General features: G+C 42.5%; 1 protein-coding gene across 1 annotated transcript; it reads left to right on the plus strand.

The window, feature by feature from the left end:
• The first annotated feature begins 1,695 nt into the window (after positions 1-1,695).
• runx3 (RUNX family transcription factor 3) lies at positions 1,696-27,130 on the plus strand. Its single transcript, XM_086147283.1, has 6 exons — positions 1,696-2,696; positions 3,349-3,505; positions 4,767-4,871; positions 16,474-16,620; positions 22,228-22,305; positions 26,507-27,130. Exons 1-6 carry the CDS (start codon positions 2,439-2,441, stop codon positions 26,986-26,988), a joined length of 1,227 nt encoding a protein of 408 aa, XP_086003409.1. The 5' UTR covers positions 1,696-2,438; the 3' UTR covers positions 26,989-27,130.
• Positions 27,131-27,980: the final 850 nt, after the last annotated feature.

The following is a 27,980-nucleotide window of genomic DNA, read 5'->3' on the forward strand; positions in this document are numbered from 1 at the left end:
TGAACGTCTCAGTCTGAGCAGTAAATAGGATGCAAAAAGAAATACGGAGTCCCCTCAAACGGCTCTTTTGAGCACTGCCTTTTATTGGGCTTTGAATTTGCCATGGAAGTGAACGTGTTTTTTTGTTTTTTTTAATGAAGCGTCGATTATTCATTTTTAGAAGCGCGTCTAATAAGAATTGATGGACACGTCATGTTTAAACGACCCCCTTCGGATTAGATAAATTCTCGTTACGGGTTGTTTACTTTTAAAATGAATCGATAAAGAAAGATTCCCAATTTCTACAGCATAAGTTCATGCATGGAGTGAAGCGCTTAATAGGCCCGTTATAAAAACGAATGCAAATGACCCCGGCGGTCTAATACACGCTTCTCTTAAGGCCTCTAAAAATTATATTTTAATACGTGCTAACGCCCACAAATAAAAACGGCAACTATGATTTATGCAAATGCTTCAGCGTGCCATTATTAAACGAATAATTGTTTGTAAATGCATTATTGTCTCAATCTTAATCCCAGGCGATAATTCAGGTTATTGCTGTTCAGGCAAGAGACAAAAGATGACACGGGGTAAGGAGGGGGTGACAACTCATGAAATGGCGTACAAGATGAACGCAGGATACGACAGCGTTTTCGAACGGAGTAAACGTTAATCCAGATTTCCGACTGTCTCTGAATGAAGAGCAGAAGTTTTGCTTCCCGTCTCCGCAGACGAGATGCCACTCTCTGAGCTGACGGCCATTGAAAAGGCAAATGCGCCAACTAGTGTCTACAAGCAGCACGGCAGAGAGAATTGTGCTGTCACTGGCGTAAAATTCAGCATCTGGCGAACTTTTATGACATTGTTGTATTTTTGATGCGAAAAAAAAAACACGCACTCACTTGACACCACACATTCACACCCCCGGTATTTCCTTCCCATTCGTAGCGACGGGAATCATTGTGATCACTCTTACTCCCGTTATTTTCTTGGAGTGAAGATGCCGCAGCTGTAATTTCTCCTGGTGATCAGATTATAAATTCAAACACGCCTGGTTTCGTTGGATAAATGATGGCAGCTCAAATAATAATGTGCCTGAGCAGGTGCTGTGTTTATGTTACGCGGATCAAAGGATGAATGAGCACATCATTTGCCTGTGTGGTATCAAATCGGTAAATAAAATCATTCACTCTCTGAGCAATGGGCCACGGTCAACATAGACATGTCCCTGACTAAAAGTCATCCTATCTGGATAACTTCTACAACCACCCAGTTATTACAATTATATTACTCAGCTGTAAGGATTTTATAATCCAGTAATAATTATTATTTCTTTAACTGCTCTGGGGGATGCTGGTAATTATGATTTCTACATTTAAGTTTTCCCTGCTGGGTCAGAAATAGTTCTAGAAAGAATCTTTAAATAGAAGTAGGAATAAAATCTATACGCCAATAATTGGGCTTGTGTGTGTCACCAGCGGAGTACTGGGAGGGAGCGGGGGAGGGTTTGATTGGTCTACCGAACGCCCAACCCATGACATTCATTGGTGGAAATCATCCACACACTCCCAACCTCTAGACACTAAAATGACTGGAGAAAAATAAAATCGCAGCACTCGGCACCTCGTTCAGTCTCAAGACTCCCACGCGGTTATATCCCGGATAACCTGAAAGGAAATCACTTTGGAGTGACGGGACAGTCGCTATAAAATAAACTGTTTTTTTTTTTTTTGGAGGGGGGGGCGGTGGGTCCCCGAGGATAAAGTTTCACCAAGTTCTTTTTTGACGCAGGAGCTGATGCGACTTCACCTCAACTCTAAATATTCGGGCGAGAGCGACTTTGCCGGTGTTTTACGTAAAGAGCGGTAGGATCTGGTCTGGAAAAGCCAAATTCTGGCGCCTTAGTTGAGATATTTTATCGTTGTTGTTATTTCCAAAACAAAAAAAAAAAAAAAAAAAAAAAAGCTACTGGACTGTTTTACTGAGCGCCGCGGCTGGATTTTCCGATTACCGCCACCAGATTGTCACTAATCTGGAATACATAATTAGTGGGAGTCGTCGACTGATTCTAGTTTTGAGACTCCCAGCAAGATTTTTTTTTTCTTTTATATTTATTGGTCAAGGGCCGTCTAATTCACCTCGGCCACTGACGCGATAAAAAGCGCCAATCTAATGCGAACATTTCTTCCGTTTGTATTTTTTGCTGCTGAAGTAAAAGAAAGAAACATATAAATAGGACTAGACACATCCTGTGCCGGTGATCGGCGACGTTTAGGGCGTTTTTTTTCCCCCCAGTCAAACCTCGAAGCGCTCGCTACCATCAGCGGCAGACGCCCGGGGACACTTCAGCGTCTGGAGGAAGAGAAAGTGTTTTTTTTTTTTGTTTTTTTTTCCACCTCACAGACTCCCCGCTCGTCTCAAAACAGCCCACGCAGGTTGCACTGACCCAAGCAGTTGTGATGCATATTCCCGTAGAGCCGCCCACCACCAGACGGTTCACACCGCCCTCCACGTCCTTCACCTGCAGTAAGATTGGCGACGGCAACGGGGCCATGGCCACCCCGGGGCCCCTCAGGTCACGACCGGACGCAAGGACCGTGGTGGACGTCCTATCGGACCACGCCGGCGAGCTGGTCCGAACCGACAGCCCCAACTTCCTATGCTCCGTCCTCCCGTCTCACTGGAGGTGCAACAAGACGCTCCCCGTGGCTTTCAAGGCAAGAGATTCGGGGATTCGAACCTCCATCTAGAATCTTTCATATGAGTGACACGCAAACCGGGCTTTCAATTGCTGTCGATGAAGGACATCGCTTGTTTTTTTTTACTAAAAAGAACTTGACCGTTTAGCTCTTTAATGGTGTAATGTAATAATAGAAATTTGATTACCAATTTGGTGTAATAGTCTTTTTCTTATACATGCACTAAACACACTATCGATTTATTGGCCACATAACTAATCGGATTCTTAATCGGGCCTAAAACGTTTGAAGATGCAATGCTTTTGGGCAAAACTACATTTATAACATTCTAATTCTATATGTCATCTTGGATTAACAGATGTGGATTAAAACCGACAAGGGCAAAAAAAAAAAAAAAAGCTGGAGACACAGATCGAAATTTAACTGCGTGACACGCACACTTCCCCTCACTTGGAGCGTACATGTTAAACAACACGGTGGATGGGAGTGTGTGTGTGTGGGTGTGTGTGTGTGTGTGTGTGTGTGTGTGTGTGTGTGTGTGTCTTTTTCACAGAATTGTGAAAAATATTGGTGATCAATATAAGAGGAGCGGTTTCGCGTGCGCATTCCGTACGTCCGGTTTGGCGGACAGACAGTGACCCGCCGCCTTCCCTCTCCGGTGGTCTTTCAGGTCGTCGCTCTCGGTGACGTCCCGGACGGAACCCTGGTGACAGTTATGGCCGGGAATGACGAGAACTACTCCGCCGAGCTGAGGAACGCCTCAGCAGTGATGAAGAACCAGGTGGCCCGATTCAACGATTTGCGCTTCGTTGGAAGAAGCGGGCGAGGTGAGGTCTCCCTTTAACCCCTCTGTCGAACACACGCACGAACGCGGCAGACAAACTGATGTTTACATTTTTTTGGTATTAGGTAATATTTCTCCCCACGTGATCATTTATATAATGAGCACGTCACGCTGGGTGACAAAAACAAGTTATCAGTCGCATTACATACCTTACAAATGATTCTCGTTACATTCGGGCCCGGCCTCGGTTCTCTATGAAGCAGAGAAAGAGAGAGAGCTGCATTAAGCCCGAATCTGTAACCGTTACACGTCTGGGGGCCCAGACTTTTCCAAATGACGTTCACGGAGCCGTCAGACACACCTGGCGTGTTACGCGGTGAGCACCTGAGATGCGCATGGCATTTTCTTAATCCAAGGGGCGCGGCGGCGGTGCAAATCTGGAGAATGGAATTTAAAAAAAAAAAAAAAACATCCATCGATTTACAATGTAATTTATGTAACAATCCCTGCCATGCATTTAGAGTACGCAAAGCTTGGCTATCATGGGTATTGGGTTAATTGCCGCATAAATCCAAACCTGGCCTGTTTGCGCGGTATGTTGACGTGTGACGGATGCGTTTGAGAAAGGACTGATAAAACGCGAACCGTTATAAAATGTCATGCAAATATAAAAACAAGCTTCTTCGAGCCTGAGCCTACAAAGAAGCGATGGCTTTCTCACCCGCTGCAGATACTTTTTTACGGCCTCATTGTTGGCCTTTTTTATATCAGTTATTTTGAAAGGAATGCTTCAGATTATATTATATTATATTATACACACACATATATATATAAATATATATATTTCCTTTATTTCCTTCATTTCCTTTATATATATATATATATATAATTTATTCATTTACATGACGAAGCTGCCCACAAAAGAGAGGATTTTTTTTCTCTCCTCTTTGTAATCCTGCCTTTCAGGGTTTCTTTATCCCAGCCGGGAAGTGCAACTGAACCACTGCAGGATCCGCATCGTAAACTATTACGGCGAGCATTTTCGGACAATCTGGAACACATTCTCTCAATAATCCAAATCATACCAGCAGCGGGGCGACCAACTGTGGTGGTCCCTCGGCTTTTTTTCTCGTTTTGTATTTTTCCAATTTTCTAATCTTGCGGTAATATACAGTTGAACAAGTGATTCTTTGTCGGCCGCAGAATAAAGAATCGAAAAAGACCCTAATTGTGATTTAAGGAAAAGCTGTTGAGATACTACGCGAGTCCCAGCGAGAATCTGAAGAGAGTGATGCTCTCCGCAGGTAAGAGCTTCACTCTGACCATCACAGTGTTCACCGGACCGCCGCAAGTGGCCACTTACCACCGCGCCATTAAAGTCACCGTTGACGGGCCGCGGGAACCGCGAAGTGAGTACATGCACACGCACGCACGCACACACACATACAGATACACACACACACACACAGCAGCAGCACAGACGGATGCACACGCACCGTTGGAGTAACAAGGAGCCCATATGAAATGAGGTCTTCGTGTAAGATTGTTAGATGCGTATTATCCATTTACAACTCACTCAGGGTTTAAAAAAAAATCACACAATAAACCCTGGAATATTTAGAATGTGATTTTCTGTCATTTCAGAATTAATTTAGGACAGTGATGATGGTATGTGTGAGTGTCTGTATGTGCGTTTGTGTGTGCGTGTGTCTGTGGTAGGGATGGGCAGAGAACCAGTCGGAGGAAATTGTAAAGCTTATTAAGGCATAAACCAGGAGCACTTAGAGGAGCTAAGTGATTCTGTTTGCTGCATATGGCCTTTTTCAATAGGCCCTCCACTCTTTGCAATCCCCCTGCCTTCCCCAGTGCTCGTCAGAGGGGTCACACACTGCTATCCGTAAGTGAATAGCAGGTTTAACACAGGACAGAGTCCAACCAACCAAGCAGAGAGGTTCTTCATTCTGAAGCTGTTAGTACTACTGGTCGGCCACAGCCAAATTCTCATGTGATTTAATGCTGTTGCTCAGGAGAGTCCGTGTCTGTTGACATTAGCAGCCAACTCATGCAAGTGTCATGAAGCTATTTGTGCGTTCACTGTGGGATGGACAAGATTGGGAGGATCTCATGATCAGTCCTGAGGAGCAATCAAGTTTTTAATGGTTCTAGTGTGCATGGTTTCAGAGGTGTCCAAATCCAAATTGGGTGGATAGCTAAGGCTTCTGCTCATGTCTGCACAGGGAGATATTTGCGACTGAGTAGATTTAGCTCAGTCAAAACAGACCACAGAAAGAGTAGTATCAAGTGCCACATTTGCCGGGGGAGGGGGGTAATGCTGGGGCACTCAGAGGGGCATCACTCTCTGCACCCTTTTTAGTCTGGATGTTATTTGCAGAAGCATAAAAGAGAACAGAGACTGCAAAGTAGAGAGGGACTAGATAATAATAACCCCCCCATCTCTTTCTCTCTTGCTCCCTCTCTCTCTCTATGTGTGTGTGTGTGTGTGTGTGTGTGTGTGTGTGTGTGTGAAAGAGAGAGCGAATGAGTGCATATGTGTGCATGGTTTTCAAGTTTGATTGTCTTTGGTTTACAGAGGGGGGAAACGTGTGTCTGTGCATAAATGCCTACACATGTTCATCTGCAAGTGTCTCAGCTTGAAATAACTGTGGGCCATGGATGTCTCCTGCCTGTCTATCAAGCAGTTATGACCTGTTCAATATAGTGGAGGAGGAATTTAGTGGTTCAATAAAGTCTGTGTGTGTGTGTGTGGGGGGGGGGGGGATGACATAAAATACATTTGAAATTACATTGCATGGTTAAGGTGAGACTATATGCAGACTGCCTCCAATAAAGACCTCACTTGAAAAAGAAAACTGAAGCAGCTAATCATTGTTTCTATGATAATTATTTTAGATGCCATTATTTTTGCCTTAATTGGCCTAGATGAGTTTTTAGTTCTATTCATTCTATTATAGCTTCAAATAGAAGTAACTCACCAGATAGAAAGAGATTAAAAAGCCTCTCAAGTTTAAACAAGAAGCACATTCTGAGAATATAATATCAGTCATGTCCTTGTGCAGTCAAAGCATAGGAACACTCACTGCCATTCAGACATTATTAGGACCATAAAAATAATCAGATTCTTCTCCAGCCACAAGGAACCACATTATATCGGCTGTACAACTTTTTAAGCCAAGGGAGAGAGGCACATTTGCCAACTCATGAACCTAACTGCATTTCTTCATTACAACTCTTATCCTCAGGGACAGAAAAACATTCCAAAGCTGCTTTGCTCTAGTTTTTCTATTTTTCATCTACAGTGGCGCACAATGTTGCTGTACACGTTAGTATATAAATTCGTAGAGCTGCAGGGAACCTCACGCCAGACTTGGCTGTTCTGTGTTCACCTGTCCACAGGCAGGCGAGCTATGGGCAACCCTGCACCGAGCTTTACAGGCTGTTTGAGTAAGCCTGCATTTGCTTGGTTGCTGGCCAAACTGCAGCAGGACCTGGCATAGAGGGGGAGGAGTTTTTACATTAATGTTTGCTGATCCAGTAAGGAGAACCTGATAAACAAGGACTGCACACTCACCTGTGGTGAAATAACAGACGTCTTATCAGTTGAAACTACTTATATGTTTTCGTGTGTGTGTGTGTGTGTGTGTGTGTGTGTGTGTGTGTGTGTGTGCGTGCACGCGTATGTATGTGTCTGTGCGTGCGCATGTGTGTGTGTGTGCACGCGTGTGTGTGTGTGTGTATACACAAACAAATGAACACATGCTTACACTGTGTTACTATATTCTGTTCTTTATGCATTTAATCAACCCTAGCAAGAGTCCTTGAGACACCGACACAGCTGATGACCAGACAAATAACAGCTATGGCAGTAAATGTCACCTTTTTGACTAATTTTAAAACAAAGTGAGAAAAGAGGCAGGGGAATTTTAGCGATGATTGTCATCCGTTCAGTCATTCATTATTTTTGCACATCCAAATCATGTTGTCTTTTTTCTGGAGTCAAGCCCCCCTTGAGTTAGAAGATGACTTGAAAACAGACACACAGTTTTGGGAATGTGGGAGCCCATTGCAGGATGCTTAGTGGTCAGTGGTCAAAGCTGCAATATTTCACTTGAAAACACGATTTTCAGCCATTCTTAACTGCTCAACCAATCATATTCTGCTCATGTTTTCAAACTGTCACATTGGCATACAACTCTTATCACTGGCACACACATATACCAATAAATCACAAAAATGATATGATACTTCCATGCTGATATTTATTTGCTAGGGTGTGTTCATAGAGCTTCGGGAGGACAAATGTTGGGGTGGGGGATGCAGATAGTTCATCAGGCAGCAAGGGTGCATGTTAAAGTTGGCGGGTTGATTCTATTTGCATTTGGCATACAGACTGTACAAAGTATGCAAATAGACAAACAATGACTTTTTCTTGTGATATTGCAGTCTCTCTATAAGATGTGTTACTGTGCATGCATGCCTGTGTTTGTGCTCTGCATGTGTGTGTTTGTGTGTCAGCTCATACACCTGCCAGGTGCATCCATCTCTTCAAGTCAGCCACAGTGGGCCACGCCCATGGTCCACAAATCACATGAAAGACTCAGCCTTGATACAAATTGTTCTCCCAAAGGCAACTTTGAAGTTTGAAAATTGAGATGAGCGTCTTTGAAAGAAAGGCCTATGGGTGTCTCAGTGTTCAAGGGTGAATGCGGGGCAAACAGTATAGCCTCAACAATGAAACTCATGATCACCTAATCTATGATTTGGTCTCTAGGATAGCCTGCTGTAATCACACTCACAGGAGTGAGATGATGCCGATAAAGGGGAGATTTTATGTATTTTTGAAACAAATGACACTGAGTGGTATCTGCACTGACTGGAGGGAGACTAGAGATAAACCTGGTGAAATGTAAAATTAAATATTGAATAGGTTTGGTCTGATTTCAGAGGAACTTGCATTCTGGGCTGAAACATTCACCATAACAGGGGCTTGTGGGAGGCAGGTGAGGTCAGTGTCCTTAGTTTGTCTTTAAACACTGTAGGACTTTTTTTGTACATATAAATAAATGCAAGATTGTCACCGACAATAAAATGAGTAAAATGTAATGGAAAAACATGAAAGCATCTATAATGTAATCAAGTGTTGTCATGTGGGGTTAAATTAAGCCATGAGATGGAAGCACCTTAACAACATTTAGAAACTCTGAGAACAAATTCCATTTAGGTTACACACACACACACACACACACACACACACACACACACACACACACACACACACACACACACACACGCATACAAACAAACATGCACACAGGGAGACTAGCACTCACGCACAGCTATTAATAATAACTAATAATTATGCTTACCTGTGATAGCAGAGCTGATTATACAGCAAATTTACAAGACAACAAATGATAATATAATTATTACAATAGCTATTTTATTTTGTTCAATTCTCATTGCCTTCTATCATACTATTGTGCACTCCTTACCTCACTTGTTACTAAGACACTTATAGTTTTATCACTGCTTACTAAGACACTTTATAGTTTCACTGAAACACTTTATAGTTTATAGTTTATTTTTATTTCTAATTCTGCCTTTTTTTATTATTTATTACTGTTATATTTTCTGTAACTCTGGCACTGCAATTTCCTTCGGGATTAGTAAAGTTGTTCTTATTCTTATTCTTATTCTTATAAGTATATGTTGCTGCAGTTGCTACTAAAATCAAAGTATCCTGTAACATTTTCTGCAACAGTAAAACACCCAGTCATCGGGCTGGATGATGAGACACCTGGACACACTGATTTACCAAATTATTTACAGAGGCCTCAAACAATACTCTAAATTCATTGTGATGATGCAAGTAAGACTGAAAGAGAACATTTTCCTAGAATGACTGAGAGGCTTTGCCGAGTTTGCTTCTTCCTCGCTGTCTCTCCATCTAGTTACTACATACTCCCCTGTAAACTAACCGGCCAAGCATACTCCTGTTTACTTACCTATGAGGGGAAGTAAAATGCTTACTCTATGTGTGCTCTCTCTTCCTTATTTACACTGACCCACACAGGAGGGAGCCATTACAACCTTTCAGCCGTAATTCAACAAAAGTTACGATCTGCATTTAGAAAAATAAATGGCCCATGAGTGGAAGAACAGTTCCTCCCCTGCTGCATTGTGACAATAAACCGTTTTCTATGTTGGGGCATCGGGGGCAGGGGTGGAGTCACTCGTGGTTTGTGGAAAGAAGGCACCTGCTGGTTACTGGAAAATACACTGTGTACCACCACCCTGTGGTTTTGATATTTATTTCTTCAGAATTTAATGGTTTGGAACAGAGAGCAAATAATAGGTGTAGTGAGATATTTTTTTTCTTCCAGGAGTTCAGAAGGATGTAATCCTTTTGGTAAACAGAGGGAAGCCTTGGGTCTTAAAATGCACTGGAAACATCAGTGAGAAAGGTCATTTCTCTGACCTTTTCATTGCAGCAGTAGTTCATGGCAGCATTAACTGCAGGGTGATGATTAACATCAAACATGCATGCCTACATCATAGAAAATTCATACATTCAGATTCACATCATATTTTTGCTTTACAGAAAATGCCAGTTGTCAGTCTATGAAGGTGTTTAGAGAAAAAAATGCATTGAATGTTGTTTGTGCACAAGTATGCACTGAGGTGTGAGGTTTGAAGCTGTTTGACACATCTGCTGGTGTTGCATTGATGTGTCTGACAGCAGCAGCTCGCTTTCCTTTCCCACAGACCTGCAAGGCTTCACCTGCCCCTCCCTAGCCCCTTGCTGCCCCAAACAAGCTGACTACCACATTTACACAAACACGCACACTCACAAAGGGACAAACACCACCCCATTTACCATTAGAGCTGAAATAACACCCTCAAAGCAACTTATTGCTTTAATATGATTTGTCACCAGAACCCAGTAGGTCTTCTGTGCTCCACAAGTAAGCAGCCACACTGGGAAGTATATAGAGGTGGCAGGCAAGCAGCCAAAAAATCCTGAAAAACAGCCCAGATCATTTCATCCAAAACACCTTGAGTCTAAAGTAGAAGACAGTAACACACACGCACACACACACACACACACACACACACACACACACACACACACACACACACACACACACACACACACACACACACACACACACACACACACACACACACACACACATACACACACACACACACACACGCGCGTACACCAAAGGCTGTAAGGACAAAAGAGGGATGATTGCTCTGAAATGTGCTATGGGCCCAGTTGTGTTGTTAGGGAATCCGCATTCGTTTGGCAGACTCATTGCCTGCCTCAACCTGCCTCACTGTGGGGTTGTCATTGTTTGCCGCTGCTTCTATTTTTCATACACACACACACACACACACACACACACACACACACACACACACACACACACACACACACACACACACATACATACACAGACACATGCACAGAGTTGTATCCTCTTATCAGAAAAGGAAGGCTGCGCTTGCTGCTCATAGTCTCATGTAACATCCGTTGCTTGTGAGGGGGATTTCACACTTTGATGTCCCCTGAGACAAACTACTTGCATCTGCCTAAGGGAACAGAGTCCCTTGGGTCCTGCCAGAAAAAAGTAATATATAGATAAAAGCATGTGAAATCCTGCACCTTCCATTTAAAAAAATCTTTCCACAATAATGGTTCTGCATCATCTTTTGTTAAGTATAGACTCATATTTTATCTTAAGAATAGTGAATTAAATGTGACACTGGGACCGAAAATTTACAGTACAGCACAATAGAAAAACTGTTGTTAAAATGACAGTTAAAGTGTGTAATGTCTTCAGGGACTCATTCAGGCCCAGACATGAGAGCCACGATCACCAGCCATGGGTAAAAAGCCACATCCTCCCGGGTTACACTCAAAATGAGAACACTGATTCCCCCAATGTAAATACCCAAATGTTTGATTGGTAACCTTGTGAGACGCATGAGACATTATACCAACCGTAGTGCAGCAGAGATGCTTTCTCAGCCATGTGATGGTACGAGTAGCAATGCAAAAAGAGAAGTATGACAGAGAATAGTGAGAGGAAGAGGAAGACAGGTGTACAAGGCTTTGCTCAACAGATGTTGAAACGTTCTCTGTGTCTGTTGACGACAAACGGAAGTGTGCCGGCTGTCAAGTAGGCTTCGCTGCAGAATATGCTCAACTGTCAACCTACATTGCACGACAGGGTTTCAACATTTTGCAAATAATCCTGCTCTTGTGTTCACATCTTTTCAACATTTAGCTTAATCAACAATCTACATGGGATTTCCTGACCTAAAAGGAAAACCTCGATCCCTAAATGTTGTGGTAATACTGACTTGCCTCCACAGCAAGACAGACTATATACAAGTCCGCTATGTCCTAAAACTACTTCAACAAAAAACCTGCTGCTGCCAGGTTGTAGTCCTCATATTAGAATGTAATGCTTATTTCCATTATAACATTTATAGTCTCGACACCCTTTTGAGAAAAACTCTAACAAGCATGCACTACAAAATCAATTCTAGTCTGTTGTCAGGGGCCTATCAAGTCCATTTATCTTGCAAATACAAATATTTACACTTCAGATATATTCAGTGTTGGCTTGGGACAGAGCCAAAGCACGTATTGCCCTTTGCTGTACAGCTAGAGTTTCAGTTTGCCCCTGAAAAAGTGCCCAGCCCTGTACTAAAAAGGGCTTGTGTTTAATGTGTCTCCCTTCAGACAGGAGCACATGTTTATTTCTTTCAGCTGAGACGGACAAAAGGAGTTGAAGAAAAGAAAAAAATGGGGGATGAAGGAAGGAAACAGGTCGTGTTAGGCGATCATTCAGCTGTGGCCGACAGTTTTAAAGGCCTGACTGTCACCTTACTAAGCAAACACTGTCTCTGCGTTGAACTGATACGGGCTTTGTGAAGAGAAGGCTGGGCAAGACTTGTTCAAGTTTGCAGTCTATGTGGTCTACTCTTGAAACTTCAGGTGCAATTTTGTGAAAAAGTGCGTCACACTTTTCGCATCTTTTGTACTTGAACTTGTGTGCGCTTCAAAGGATAGAGTTAAAAGAGCAGAAAAACATGGAAGGCATGAAGCAATAAAGAAGAGGAAATGAAAAGATAGACACATTTGCACGCTCTAGCAAAACAAAGCAGGGTTGAATATGGCGCACCCATTGCTTCAAAACAGAGTACAGTACATCGTTAATACCAGACATTTTATATCAAGCATTTTATTTGTTCTTCATAGACTTCCATAATGCTTTCAGATGATGTGACCACTACTCTGAGAGGAGGCTTGTAAATCGACAACCTTTAGCATCCATTTCGACTCCGGGTGCATAATGAGCACTGCTGTTTAGGCCTCATTTGTGCATTGGGCCCATCTCCCAGCTCTATCTTGTGGTTATGATATCATAGCAAGAAAAACATGGCATTCTCTCCTAAGTGCACCCTGACACATTAAATATTCATTCAACCACAAAACCCTTCTGAAATGGGGCCGATGTGAAGCTCTTGCACCCCTTTTGGGCCCAGGCCGATAGGGTCAAATGTTGGCAGCTGGAACAAACACACTATGGCTGCAGTCATGGTCAACAGTTGGCTAGTGCATTAACACTGATGTCAAACTGTGAGATGCAGACTGAGCGCTACATTTTAAAGATCGTAATTATTTGGACACCCACATTGAAGCTGTCCTTTGAACAAATTGAGCAGATAACTTGCAATTTAAAAAAAGTGTAATAAATGTTAATGTTCATGAAATAGAAACCCTGCTACAACATATGGGATTTTGTGAATTAATTGAATCGGGTAAAATGAATAATGGCGGGCACTGCAAAACATTAATCATCATGCCTATCCTGTACTACATTTAAAGTGGAGTGTGCTTGTGTCATTGCATCCCGTGAAGTATTTTCAAAAGCCAGAAGAGCCTTGTGAAATTCACAGGGGTGATTGATAGATGATGGGAATGTTCATGGTAGGCAGCAAGTTTGGTGTGAGTGCTTGACCAAGAAGGGGAGAAAGAATTTTTTAAGCTGCCTTCCAATTGATCAGTGGTGTTAACAGCAAGTGTGGGGCCTGAGTTAAGAAGACACAGGTCTGACTCTTATGGACCCTCTGCTCCCCGAAATGCCTAATAAACCCCCTTCCACTAGAAGTGTAAGGCAGTATGTTGCCAAAAGCAATGTTGTGGTGAGCATGAACCAGGCCAGAGAATCCAGAACTAGGTTCTAGTTTGTATGTGTATATTTTAGGGTAACTGAATTATCACTTTCATGCTTAAAAAGCAAGTAAATTCATCTTAGATCCACTATTGGCAGCAGGAAATGTGACTAATTGTCTTTTTTGCCTTCCTGCCTTTTTTTCCAACAAGTGAGCAATGGGATGTATCATTTCCCTGACCTCAGCCGTTTGACGTGGTGTAAATCTCTTAATAACTACACAAGGACACATATAGGAGCTATATTTGGAGGACCTCTTCCCCTGGCTGCCCCTGCTTTGGCCTGGCACAGACAGTAGCCACACTGTCTGTGTGAGAGACTGACTTGGCGCTCTGTATATATATGTGTGTGTGTGTGTGTGTGTGTGTGTGTGTGTGTGTGTGAGTGAGTGAGTGAATGAGATTGTGTGAACTCTGGCCTTCATTCCTTCCATCGTGGTTTAAAGAGAAGGCAAGCTTGCAGTATGTGTGCATGAATAAAAAGTTATTATAGTGAGTGTCCTCCCAGAACATGTTCCCGAGTAATGGCACAGGCCTTACCGCTGGGCTGGTGGGTGAAATCTCACACACACAGTCTTTTTCTTTGGCATCCTTTAATGTGGGAAATCAAACAATACAGCAGCAAGAGAACCTGTGCCTCCACTCACACAGCTTAGTCATAACTGGGTTTTTTTGCACACAGGTTCACACATGTATGGTGCAATGTAATTGTTGATCAGTGGGAAGGAATGAGGAGGTCTCTGCAATCTTTTGAAGTTGGATGAGCAGTGACTGGAAGTCAAGATCTATAAAGAATTTTTGCTAAACTTTCTTCAGACATTGCATCTGTATATATGACCACTTTGAAGTTTGGTGTCAAAGAATTATATTTCTATATTGTTTGAAAAGATAGGACGGAATGAGATGGTGGGCACAAACAAATGGACAGAGCAGTAAATATGAGGAAACTTTACCCATGGGTCAGCCTCCAAGTGAAGATATATTGCCCATGGGTCAGTGGAGAGAAACTATGGGCAAAATCCATATTGGTCTGTCTGCCTTGCCCCTTTATATAGTGATAAAATATTCAAATCCAGCCATTACTTCACATTAGGCTACTCTGTAGAGATGCCAGGGAGAAAACCACAGAATGTATACATGGTGGTTCACGCAGAGTTTTGGTGCATTGATAGTTACATTAAAATCTCTTCCTCCCATTAGAGAAATAACCCTCATCCGGACTCCGAACATCCGAACATTTAAGGTGTGTCCACATGTAGAGCATGTACATGTTGGTTTGTGTGTGTTTGTGTGTGGGCGTGTGGACATGTGTGCGTTGATACATATAAGCATACATTCGAGTGCCATTCAAGAAGTGATCAAAGGGATTTTTTCACCATCAAGGCGATAAGGGTGGTGATTAGTTTTCCAGGTCCGGATAAAAGAGATGCAGGAGAAATGCTTGACTAGTCTTATTGAATTCTGCCCTCCCACATTCAATGATAAACACACATAAACAGACACGCAGATAGAAAGGACATTCGCTCTCTCTCTCTCTTTTACTCACACACTCCATTTTTCTTTCCCCCTCCTTTATGTTGATATTTTTACAAAAAATGAGCATATAGTCTAGAAGACTTCCTAGAGTGTTTCTTTCAAATGCAGCCATTGCTGCGTCTGACAGGCGTGGTGATACGAGAAAGTGGGAGGAAGGAAAAGATGCAGATTTTAATCTTTAAATCGAATAGGGATCAAGTCACAAAGTGATGAAATAACTCAACAGTCATGAGACAGGAAACTCAGAAGTTATCTCTAAATTATGTTCCCCAAGTAGATGAATGGACACGAATAAGAAGTCAGTTTCATTTTTTACCTTTTTTATAGGATGGTTCTTGATTTTATGACTTAAACAGTTTTTGTTTGTTCTATGAAAAAGTGGAAAATTGCAGATTTTTTTTGATTGATATAAGTATTGTTATGTTCCCTTAAGTAGTCTTTTGTGGACCCATTTGATTATAGCAATGTGTCTAGAACAGCAGTGTTCAATATTTTTGATACCACATTTTCACAAGATTTCTTTTGTTCAGGTCTCACTAAAGGGAACAAAATATCAGAGAAAGCAAAGGAAAAAATTGAAAAGATGTATGAAGAGAATTTTAAGAAATATTAAATCCTTAATATTATTTTTCAAAATGACATTGAAAAAGCTTCTTTTCTTTAAAGAACCCAATATACCTCTTTTTGTGTTTAAATAGCTCTTGAGACTTTTGTCTATGGCAGCTCACAATTCATTATTACATATTCTTAAGATACAGGGAAAACAATATTCGTCACGTAATTATTTTCAACTATGGACATAGCTCTTATCAGGGGATGATGCAGAAGCAGATGAGCTGCGGTAACACTTTGTGTCTAGCCAATATTTCAAGGTCTGCCAGCATTCTAATAATTTTTTGTATTTGGAAGCTGAAAACATGATGACAGTGCCCTCCCCCCTCTATATAATTTGCTTCAGTGTGATTCAATTAAAGTGGAAGACATTAATGGTCTTCAATGTCAGAATCAATTATTCATTCATAACAATTAAAGCAGGCACATAAACCTGCCTGACTCCATTAGCAAATTAGGAATAGCGAAGGCCCTTATTATTTTTGGCAACTTTGTTGCAACACTTGTAATGAAAAGTTTTGTGTATTTTTCCAAGATGTGTTGCAGGCAAAGGAGCAGTCCAACATATAACTGTTGCTAATCTTCTCTCTCAGGGCACAGAGTGAAGATAGAGGACCCTCAGAAGATTCAGTTCTCTGACAGGCTTTCAGAGATTGAGCGCTACCAGCGGACTATGCGGATAGGCCCTGTGAACAATAACCCACGGCCCATTCATCAAACACACCTCAGCACCACACCAGGTGAGAATCTCTGATATATACACAGTAACATCCCAGTGACAAAATCAACACTCCGAGAGGAAGCTACTGGATATGGTCACATCATCGCTTTGAGGTAAAAATCCCCTCATAGAAAAACAAACATCTTTTGTGTGTTTTGGTCAAAAGGTAAGTGATCTCAGATGCAAATATGTTACATGTCAATACAGTACGTGCTGCTCACCTGGTATTAAACGAAGCAAAGCGCCAAATTCTTGTGCATTTCCTCTACATTGGTGGGAGGTTAGTTCTCCTCTACTAATATGGAATCTTTTAGATGTGCTGGCTTTCCAATGGGAAGCGTGTGTCAGCTATGTCCCTGGATACCCTGCGTTGGTGGGTCCAGACCCCACAGCGTGAAGGGTTGAGTCTGGCCAGGTGGCATGGCGGATGCCGCCAACCAAGCTTGGCCCGGCTGCTGAAGCTGGCCTCCGCACACCACAGCCTCAGGAATGTAACAGCTGCCTGCTACCTTGGCAATCACGTCACTCTCAGACTGGTCGAATGTGCGGGGGATTTGGAAGGGGGGTAAAGGATTGATACCCAAGTCCTTTTTACATTTTCTGTACAACTCTTGAGGTGGTGTAATGGAGGGTAAAGTTTGTTTCATTTTTGCTGTGAGTCTTCGTGTGGGTGCTGCTTTAAGCAGAGATGATTGTTCACTCTTTGTCAAATGTCAATTTTTTTTTTTACTACAGTGCAATGTCATGCAGACTAAACACACAGTTTAGCTCCTCTCTCTTCCCTACTCTCTAGTTCCCATGGTCGCTAATTCATCTCTTTACCTTTGTATCAGTATGTTTCAGCGTGGGTGGAACAAGATCAGCGTGTATGAAAAGCACACACCACTGTTCAGCCTTGCTCTTAGCTTAGCCCATGCTGATTCACTAATAAAAAAACAATCTAACAGCTGACTGAGGATAACACAGGGACTTTTACCCAACTCCCCAATGTTGCTATGGTGTCGGTATTGATTTAGTTTCTTCGCACAGCTTGTACTGAGCAGAAAACATACAGCCATTTTAGAAACACTGCTGACGGGTTATGCTGAAAATAAACAGTGTGGAGCATCAACACAATACAGCCACTGTGATGATAATTTTCAGATAATTTAGAGTTTGGCATGAGCTCTGCAGGTTGTATGCCAATAAAAAGCCCCCTGGAGCTAAGCTTATACAGGGAGCTTTACGTTTCTGAGGCCTGAGTTGAAGTGAGGGGGAAGGTGTGGGGGTTGGTCGAGACAGTAGATAAGGAGCAGATCTTTGCTCTGTTCTTGTCTGCCTCACACAGGATTAGGCCAGGAATTAGAGAGTCATAGGCTTGTCAGGCTTCAAAGGGTTTCAATGTTGCAACTCACACATGTACAGTTCATAGACTATGAGCCGACATAAAACATTAACATCAGATGGAACTGTCAGAGACACTGAAGGGCTTTGGCTTCACATTACAACTGCCAGTGACTGGACTCTTTTAAGAGGTGTGTGTGTGTGTGTGTGTGTGTGTGTGTGTGTGTGTGTGTGTGTGTGTGTGTGTGTGCGTGAGAGAGAGACAGGGAAGGGCAGCAAAACCACACACCTCAATCTGTGGTATACCATCATGATGGTATATTTATAATGTTGGTGTACCTCAGGGCAAGATTGGTAAAATAATTAGATAATAAAATTACAGTGGAGGGCACTTTTCTCCCCTGCCTTGTCTATTTGCTGGAGTGGCTAATTAGTGAGTGGAGAGGTATGTAACAGCGTAAGCTCTCCTGTATGCGCTGTAAACATGCGCTGACATTGACACGGCAGTGATATGAGAGCAGCGGGAATAAAAACAGGCCTGTTGTAATTACTACAATTCAAAGACCGAGAGATGTTTACATATAAACAGCGCAAAACTCCAGTTTTTGCTGCTCTGCCAGACAATGTTGCAATATGCAGAGGCTTTAAACCTTGAGGACTCTTTGACAGATGATAGATTACCCATCAACAGAGAATAATTAAAGAATCCCATGTCTTTGTTCCAAAGGTGTTTTCCAGTGTTCTCAGCTAAAGCTTTTTCCCTTGAAGGCAGCTAAATAAAAATTAAAGGAATACAGTGCCATCTCCTCCCAAAGGACCTACTGCTTTGTTTTGTTGTCTAAGTCATAAAATGCTGTCTGTTTTGCTGTAAACAGAACATGTCTCCAGACATCAGCAAATTCTTAACATCAAGCGCACGCATGACTGTGCGCATGCATTAACACACAAACACCATCACACCATAGAGTCAAAAACAAAAGGCTGAAAAAACAAAAGTCATACATACAAAGTTATGCGCTAGTATTGCAATCACTGTGCTACTGCTACAGACAGAAAGGGTAATTAAGAGCTCATTACAGTGCATGCAGGGACAGGATTCTTGCACACTGACAGACTGTGCGCTCACTGCTTGTGTTTACTCTTCTGTGGCCACAGGTAAGCCTGTAGACATGTAGAATCATTCTCACCAAAGGGTGGAGGGAGTGTGTTAGTGGTTGAAAATGTGCTCTACTCATGCACTTGGGCAAATCTGACACTCAGACAATCAAGAAGTAAATTGTTTTACTAGTTTCGAAACCTCAGATGAGGTACAAGTGTAGACTATGTATCTGTGGGTGGCTGCCTTCTTTGTTACTCTGATGCAGAGGTTAATCTATTAACATTAACAGTGATGTTGCCTGCCTAAGCACAGTTCACATCACAGTTGGAAATTTAAATTCATCCAAAATTTTATCATCCAAAAAAGAAAGAACTGAAATTTGAAATTGTATCATTTAACATGTTGTTTGTTGTGACACCCATAAAATCCTGTCAAAATGTGAATATCAGGTATTATACCAACTTCTCATCATCAAATCAACAGGCCATTGTTTTAATGACAACCCAACTGTGTCTGTTTGTTATTTAACTGTAGCTTGTCTTTCTAAATGATGATACATGTGCTGATGATATTAAAACATTTTGGTGAATTTTGGGCACTCTTAAAACCATTTCCCAACATTAATCGTTCATATTCTATATCAGAGAGAAGTAAACATCATTACCCTTTCACAAATGTCTCTACCCTTGGTTTCTCCAACACAACTGGCACACATCTGCTCCAGCTGTGCTTGAGCCCTCTTGTTCAATATGTTCAGGCTGTTGCCTCTGGACTCGATTTAACTTGAATAAGTTATGTGTGACGGAGCCCTATGTAGCCATACCCCACCCGCCTCGTCCACAGTGACCACAGTGTTTACTCCACATAAACAAGCTGGCTGGCCCCCCCAGGTTCGATGTGGCACTCTGCTTCTGCTGCAGCCAAGAGGCTTAGACTAATTCCCACACCAGGAGTGACATGATCAGCCAATTAGAAGCAAAAGTAGGCCAGGAAACTAGCACCGTCAGGTAGCTGTGGTGTGAACTTTGAAGCTAGCCCAACAGTGGTTGGGCGTAACACTAAATTCGGCCAAACCCCAGCAGGAAGGTGGTGCTTTGAAGCCAATATAACCAAAACTAGCAAGAACATGGACCAATTCTTTAGAAACTTGGTTTTATTTCTACACTTCACTATTTACATAATATGTAAATGGCCATCAGAGTTTATTTGTTATGGTGCCTGAAAGCTTCACTTGTGGTTACTCTCTTTGTGTGGCCCTGGGATGAATAATTCAAACTGAAAATGTATCTGTTCTTTAGCAATAAAAAATAACTGTTTTAACTCTTGGTTTGAAATCAGAAAGAAAATGGGGAAGTGAGAGCAAGTTTTTTTTTTTTTTAACCAGACTCAACTGTTTGTGTAAGTTATAATTTCACATCATAGTCAGGCTGAGTTTTACATTTCAGCAATTACAGAAACTACATGTGTGCCATGAACAGTCTCTATTGAGTCTGGGGTGGAGGAGAAAGGCGGGGGACGATGTGCGCTCAAAGAGAACATGGGATTTTTTAGCCCATGTGTTTGTTTTTGCTCAAGTTTTAACTGAGGGCTCAAAAGAGGTATCAAATGTCCCACATAGCTGAGCCAAGGCCGCGTTTCCCCCCTCTCTAACATGCTCTCTCTCTCTCCCGCTCCCCTTCTCTTGCTGGCGTCTTTCTTTCTCTCCCACTTGCTCTCACACATTCTCTCCCTGTTGAGACGCCTAAGGCCTAAGTGAAACAGGAAGCCAGCACAAGGGCCAGCATTCACTGTGTCTCAATGACACGCTTCATTACAGCAAGAGCATTTCATGTCTCAGAGGCGTTACTGAGTCTGGAGTCACGAGAATGGAAGCCATTTTGGCCCAAACATCTTCTCAGCCAACCTTTTCATCTCCACATGCACTTCAAAAAACAGCACATGTGTTTATTTGTGTCCTCCCCAAAATGTCATTGGCACCATACCAGAGTTGGCTACTAGTGACGCAGTCGCCTCTTCTTCCCATTTCAAGTCCTGCCTGCCTCAGTCCTTAGCTCCACCCAGGGGCTAGTGTGCTTATTAAAAGGGGTAATCTGTGCCTCTCATATTGACGTTGTCTGCTGGCCAATCAAAATATTTGAAGGAAATGTTTATTTTCTTCTGCAAATCACACCAGCTGCTTGCAAGCCCCTCTGAATAAGGCCATTTATATGTAAGAATTTACCATTGTGAGGCATAGTGCAGGACCGCTCAGTGACTGAGTGCTGATTTGGGCCTTTGCACAGGAAGTGAAGGAGTTCCAGGGGAAGCACAGATCTTACACATGCTGTGTGTAGTGTAGGTATAGGTAAACAACCAGGCCCAGCCCTTTCTCTAATTCTAGCATCCTGCTCAATCCATATTGGCATTTCAGGAGGTTGGGAGTTTATTAGACAGGAGTATCGCGACAGCGAAAAGCAGAGTCTCTGGGGCTGCCGATATGATAAAAAGACCAATTAAGACAAAATGGTTGGTTGAAGTAGTCTGTTTGTGTGATCAAAATATACAGCAATCCAAGGCATGTGGGCGAGATGTTTGCACCGTCCAGGGGATGAGATATCCTCAGTGCCCCTTGCAAGTTGTCTTGTAACAACTGCACCGTTTCAGACCCAGAGCAAACAGCCCCTGTTTGTGTCAGGCCTCTTGTGGCGTAGCCGTTGAGTGTGAAGCAGGGTCCCACGCGTTGGGCCAGTAGGACTTTGACCTTCCCTCAATTCCTGACAACATGGCTGTACAGGCTACCAAGTGTCCTTCATTTCACAGGTCTCCTCTGCTCCTCCAGTGTCTCGCCTGAGACTCCCAAAAATATCTGCCATGCACCCATCAAGCATGTTTTTCTAAGCCTGGTCTCACTCTGGTGAGAAAACCATCCCTCCTCTTCCCAGTCCTCACTGCTCAGTCAGCAAAGGCCAACCTGTGACAGGAAGAGTCACAAACCACCAGATGTCAAGACAATTTTGACAAGTCAGATATGAAGAGGTTTTTGGAAAACGATTTTATTTCTATTGAACCGGTATTGACTTCCTCACCCTGTTTACATATATAATCCACAAGTTATCTGCTCTCTCCAGGATACAAAAATAGTACATTTTTTATTAAATAAAAAAAAAAAAAATTCCACTCCTGATATTATCTCAAATATCCTATCATTGATACTTTGTGTTTCAGCAGCCCTGTGGCAGGAGCAAATGGACAGTCCTGCCCTGAAAACATGCAAGGTAGAAGAGGACCTCAGACCATGGCCAGGTAGGACTCTTCTATGACATAAGCCCTTCTCATGGTTTCACCATGACATACAAACCCCTGTAGCCTTTATCCTTGCCTGATCACTGTTTTATTGTTTCTTTGATTCCCAAGTATAAGATTGCAAAGTCATTGAAAGAACTAAATTGTGTTACACTGCAAAAGTTTGCTCATAACATAAAAATGGTTTACCTTTAAGAACATTAGAACAAAGAGATGTCTAAAATCGACTATATTTTAATATGTAGTCGATTCGACAACCGTTCACTTTGAAGCACTCAGTAATGAAGATGAGAAGCTAGAAAGGGTGTGCCACTGTCTGTGACAATTTTGGAGCCCATTTTGTTCTGCCCGTAGGGCTCTACTACATCCCAGAACATTCCTGGGACGCCACCACCCTGCCTGCCATCTGCTTCTTGTCCTCCCATTCCTTTTTCTTTCATTTGATTCTTGACAATTTTTATTTATTTTGCTTCTCCTATCAGTACCAACAGATCACTTAGAATGTGCTGATTATCTGGCCATTTTGTGAAAAGGAATCAAAATTAAACGCAGTATCAGGAAGCAAACAATTACTCCAAGAATTGTTTTTTTTCAACCACTCTTTATTCTGTATGTCAATTCAATTATGTTATGCTATAGACAAAATATAGAAATGTGTGTAGAGAAAATGACAGTTACCCTTTCACTGTCACATCTCATCAGGACTGAAAGATTAAGGGCACATGTGGGAAACCTTATTCCAGGAAGAAACTCCAGTAAAGAAAATGCAAGGGAAATAAAAAAAAAAAAAAACATTCTACTGCCAAGTGAGCACACATCATAAAATGTTTTGCACAACATACAAACTCATCATTGTCACATGCTGATTGTTAGATTATGAAAATGTCATCATTGCTTGCTTTGCCTTGTTATTTTCGCACGCCACAAGTTAGGAATATGCAAAAACTCTTGCGGTCTTATGACCAAATGCCAGGCATGGAAGATTTTCTTGACCGGGATGCAACATTACGAAAGTGATTTTAATATGCATTTGGCATGATGCTCTGGTCCATATTTCTTAAATACACATCCAGAGACCATTTGTATTCATCCGGAGGTAGTACGTTTTCAGCATATGCTGCAGTAGCGACTGCTATAATTTGCCTTGTTGTCATCATCCTTGTATCAGCAGTATCTATCATCCTCATGTCTTCAAAGGATCAAATTATCAAAACAGATCCGTAACTCAATGAGAATCGCCTCCAACAGAAGTATTGCCAGTGGGGCCCAGTGGGGGATTTCTGTTAAATTCAAGATATATGACGGGTTGAGTTTAGCTAAAAGAGCCTAGACTTTCTTCTTCTCTTGCCCTCCCTCCACTCATTTGCCTGTGACACCATTCCCTTGGTGCTGGCCATCACAGTTTGCATCGAGCTTGAGTAAACATTTCACAGGTGAGCGCCTGGATTTGCATCTTCTCTTCACTAGCTACCACATGCGCTTGCACAAGCATAAACACACACAACCTCTGCATATACACACTCAGAGTCATGACCGGCCGAAACTAGCCCCTATGTTAACAATCAAAATCAGTTTGTCATTTAAGCAAATGAAGCAAACCTCTTGTCATATCGGGGCTGCATGCTTGACTGTGAACTAGTGGACTTCTTGAGCAGAACAGAAAGGAGGATGACTCCACCCTTTGTGTTGTTGAATTAAATAAGTGTGTCGTGCTATATTTCAGAGCTGGAGGAAGAAAGTGAGTAGTGGAACACTATGTTCTCTATAAAAGCACTGATACCCACTTCACGGACAAGGAACATCACAGATGCCAGACTGTGTCAGCTAGCCCTCTGGGGTCCATCCCCTCTCCTGTCCCTGCAATTTAGTCAACACATTTCAGATGAGACTAATAGAGATCATGTGTGGTTCTGGGATGCAGGCAGCTACTACTTGTCTCAGTAAGGAAGATCCTCTCTTTCCAAGATACACCACTGTTACCATAGCCACAGTAGCAAAACCTGTACTTGTACTGGATGGGGGAAGGCGGGGATGCAGTAAGGTACGCAACATGGTAAAAAAGGAAAAGTAGGCCGCTTAATTGCTTCTCATTACAAATATAATTATTCCGAAATCTCCTCCAGAGGGAGCTACTGTACAGCAGAGGGCGGAGGTGATAGCAGGTTTCCCCTGGACCAGAGCCAAGAGGCTGATACTGCACAAGCGCATTAAGGTGTTGTGATAAGTGTCCAATCCAGTTTTTCCTGAAAGAACACAGGAGTCAGGGGCCACCACAGTTTAGCCAACACATTTCCACCAACTCTAATTAACTAAAAGATCATGTATGTGGTGGACTGCAGCAGCCAGTCATCAAGTCCCCACGCCACATGTCACACAACGCTCCACTGCTCTGCCCTGCAAACTAAAATTAGCACACTGAAATGGAACTATGAAAGAAAAGAGAGGGAGAAAAAGAGAGAGCACAGGCTTTTTGGGAGTCCAGTGCGAATTAGTGGGCCAACTCCACTTCACCCGAATCAACAGCAGCTGAGGGCTTGAATTTTCCTTGCGTGAAATCAGATATGGGCTCTGGTGCCTGGTAGACTCTGGAAAAAGAAACAGCCCCCCCACCACCGCCACCATCGAACTCCCTCATCTCAAAAAGAAAAGAAAATTCAACTGCATAAGTCTGTTGTTGAAAAAAGAGAAGGCGTATAGCAATGGAAATTGCAAAGAAATAGAATTTTTTTGTAGCTGAAAATGGACCCAGCTCTCCAGACACAGGGAAAAGACATTTCAACAAGACTGTGGCACGCAACTTTGGCTTTTTTCCCCCTCGGGGCTATGGCGTGCAAGCGCTTGCTATTTCACAAACACAAGTTCTCTTTTCTCTGCCATCCAAATCCACATTTTACACTTACAGTCATGTGGGCACATTGGATCCATGAAAGCCACATGTAGATAAACAAATAACCATGGATTGAGGTGTTATTGTGCGTGCATGTGTGCACATGTATGTGCATACTGTAGGTAGGAGGTATGACAGTGCATGTGGGTGTACAAAATTCAGTAGTGCAGCATATAGATATAGGACACACCTACACCAAATATGAGGCACTCACTCCAGTTGCTTGGTTAGAGCGTTGATACTTAAAGAGTTTCAGTCTGGCCAACAGCCACAAGAATCAGGATGAGCTGTGCTTTATGTCGTGCAAGACTTTGGTTTCATTAAGCTAGTGAACCCTCAGTTGAAAAATTAGTCCCTCTACCAGAGCTCAAATATTTTGAGCTCTGGTATATTTTGTGCAAATACACATCAGGTAGCAACAAGCAATGTATAGGCATAACACTGAAGGCTGCCTATGTGAAGCTTTGAATGTCATGTGACCCAATTTTCATTCAAACAAGACAAGCAATATGTTGTTGTACAGGAAATACTGTATACAGTGAAAGAAGCAGCCCAAAATCTCAGAGATGAGGACTGCAAAGACAATCTTCCTTGGCCAGATTTTCACTTCCTCCTTTGTCAGCTGAATAAAAGGTGAATAGAGTAGAATAGGAGGTGTTCAGTAAAGATTTCAAGTCTTAACAGCTGGGGTTCACTTCATTTGACACGGTGAATATGTCCTGGGATGTGATTCCTTCAGTGGATACCCCATACCATAAACACAGTTTGCTTGCCTTCAATTTTTTCTTTCTTTTACCCTTGCTTTGTCTGTCTCATTGTGACCGCCTGCCCCTTTTTCGTAAAAGATGATTTATAGTAAATTGTGCAACAATGTAACCAATCATGCATATGCAATGAGACCCTCAGCACTCACAATGCATTTTTCCATTCTTATGGGAAAGTCACAATACTGTATGTTATTCTCGTTACAAAAGGGTTGGTAGAAGGGCCAAGTTGAGGAGGCCTTCTCATAACTTCAGTCTTGTGCATGGGGCTGTGGGATGATTTGCTGTCAGTACCTGATGACTGTTGTTAAGCAAAAAAATGTATCAGTTCATTACTTCTAGCAAACATTTCCATAGACAAGGCATATCGAAAGAAACCTGAGCTTGTGGTTTTGAAAGTTTTTGGTAGTCAAGAGACGTCGTTCATTTTTTAAAATGTTTTCAATTTTTTTTAATGATAGAAAATGAGACTTCTCTGAGCCCCATGTTTCAACACCACAACAGCAGCTTTCATTCATAGCTGAAGTTCACTGACTGTTTCTGCCGACAGGGACTACAGAACTCTTCCCGCAGAGGACCACCTTCCCATCTCTGTCACCGCTGACCGACCCTCGCTTCTCAGATCCCCGAATGCACTACCCAGGGGCGTTCCCATACTCAGCCAATACTTCCAGCACTGGCATCAGTGGCCTCAGCATGTCAGCCTCATCAAGATACCACACCTACCTGCCGCCACCCTACTCAAACAATCAGACCCAGAACTTTCAGTCCAATTCCTACTTATATTATGGAACGGGCTCCGGGTCTTACCAGTTCTCCATGGTGGCATCAGGAAACACTGGGGGTGAGCGATCCCCCACCCGCCTGCTGTCATGCTCAGGAGCCACGGGTACCGGAGGCACCAACAGCCTGATGAACCCGGGCCTGAACACTCAGAGCGAAGGTGTGGAGGCAGATGGGAGCCACAGCAACTCCCCTACAGCCATGAGTGCCCCAGGCCGTTTGGATGAGTCTGTCTGGAGGCCTTATTGACTGACAGATAACTAGACAATCCAAGGGTGCTGAAACCAGGGTTTGGGAAGCATTTAGCAAAGAGAATCGTGAACAAAATATTGAACTGAGAAAAATTACCAAAAAAGAGAAATGGTGCATGTTTGTCCCTTGTGCTTAAGACTTTTTGTATCTGTCGAGATTTCCATGTATTTTGTGCATTTTGAATGAACTCTTGCACTGTGCTAAGATACATACTCTTTCAGGACTAGCCTATAGAAGCCATATAAGTTGAGACGAAGATGAAACTGTAACACAAACAAGGGCAAAACTGGAGAAGCCATAGTCAAGTTTCAGGATTAGGAGAAAAACAAAAGACAATGGGTGTAGGATCAACCAGTCTGGCTGATGATCTGAAAACACACAGCAGAGAGCTGACAAACAGCCCCTTCGACCACTTGCTAGATGGAAAGGAGCAACCAGGTTGTTCTTGCTCAACAAGTGACTCAGATATCCCTGCAAGGCATGGCTGCACTGCTGTAGCAATCAGTCCTTTTAAGCTTTAAATAGTTGTGAAAGCATCCTCAGTTGCAACCAGGCCTGTTTCATGTACTTACAGTACTTAAGCAGAATGTTTTTTGACTTATTTATTAACCATGTGGACACAAGATCTTTGTTGATACTCTATGCAGTGGTTGTTTTGACACAATTTCTGCAAATCTGACCATTAATCCTGTCATGACTCACATTTTGAAAGAGATTCATTTTTCTCTGCTGTGTCATCAGTGAAACATGTTTCAACGGGACAATGAAAGTGAACAATGTATGAGGAATGTAAAAGACTTGAGTGGAGGAGAGTTTATTGGAGGCGTGATTAAATCCTGATGGGTCCATCCTTTAACTTTTAATTACATTTCGACTTTAAGCCCTTTTCAGGAAAAGATCCCTCTCTAGTATTTTAAACTGGATAATTACAGTTTACTTATATTTATTTGAGCCAAATTTTGAGGAGATATACATATACTCCAGCCTTG

Source organism: Fistularia commersonii, chromosome 1 (assembly GCF_037954325.1).
Source record: "Fistularia commersonii isolate RoL2024-O1a breed Wild chromosome 1, RoL_Fcom_v1.0, whole genome shotgun sequence".
Classification (NCBI taxonomy): domain Eukaryota; kingdom Metazoa; phylum Chordata; class Actinopteri; order Syngnathiformes; family Fistulariidae; genus Fistularia; species Fistularia commersonii.

Excerpts from the sequence above, each read along its gene's own strand:
- runx3 (XM_086147283.1), top strand. The coding sequence starts at position 2,439 with ATGCATATTCCCGTAGAGCCGCCCACCACCAGACGGTTCACACCGCCC. Across the intron at positions 2,697-3,348 it reads CGCTCCCCGTGGCTTTCAAG|GTCGTCGCTCTCGGTGACGT; the intron begins GCAAGAGATTCG and ends GTGGTCTTTCAG. Across the intron at positions 22,306-26,506 it reads GGACCTCAGACCATGGCCAG|GGACTACAGAACTCTTCCCG; the intron begins GTAGGACTCTTC and ends TTCTGCCGACAG.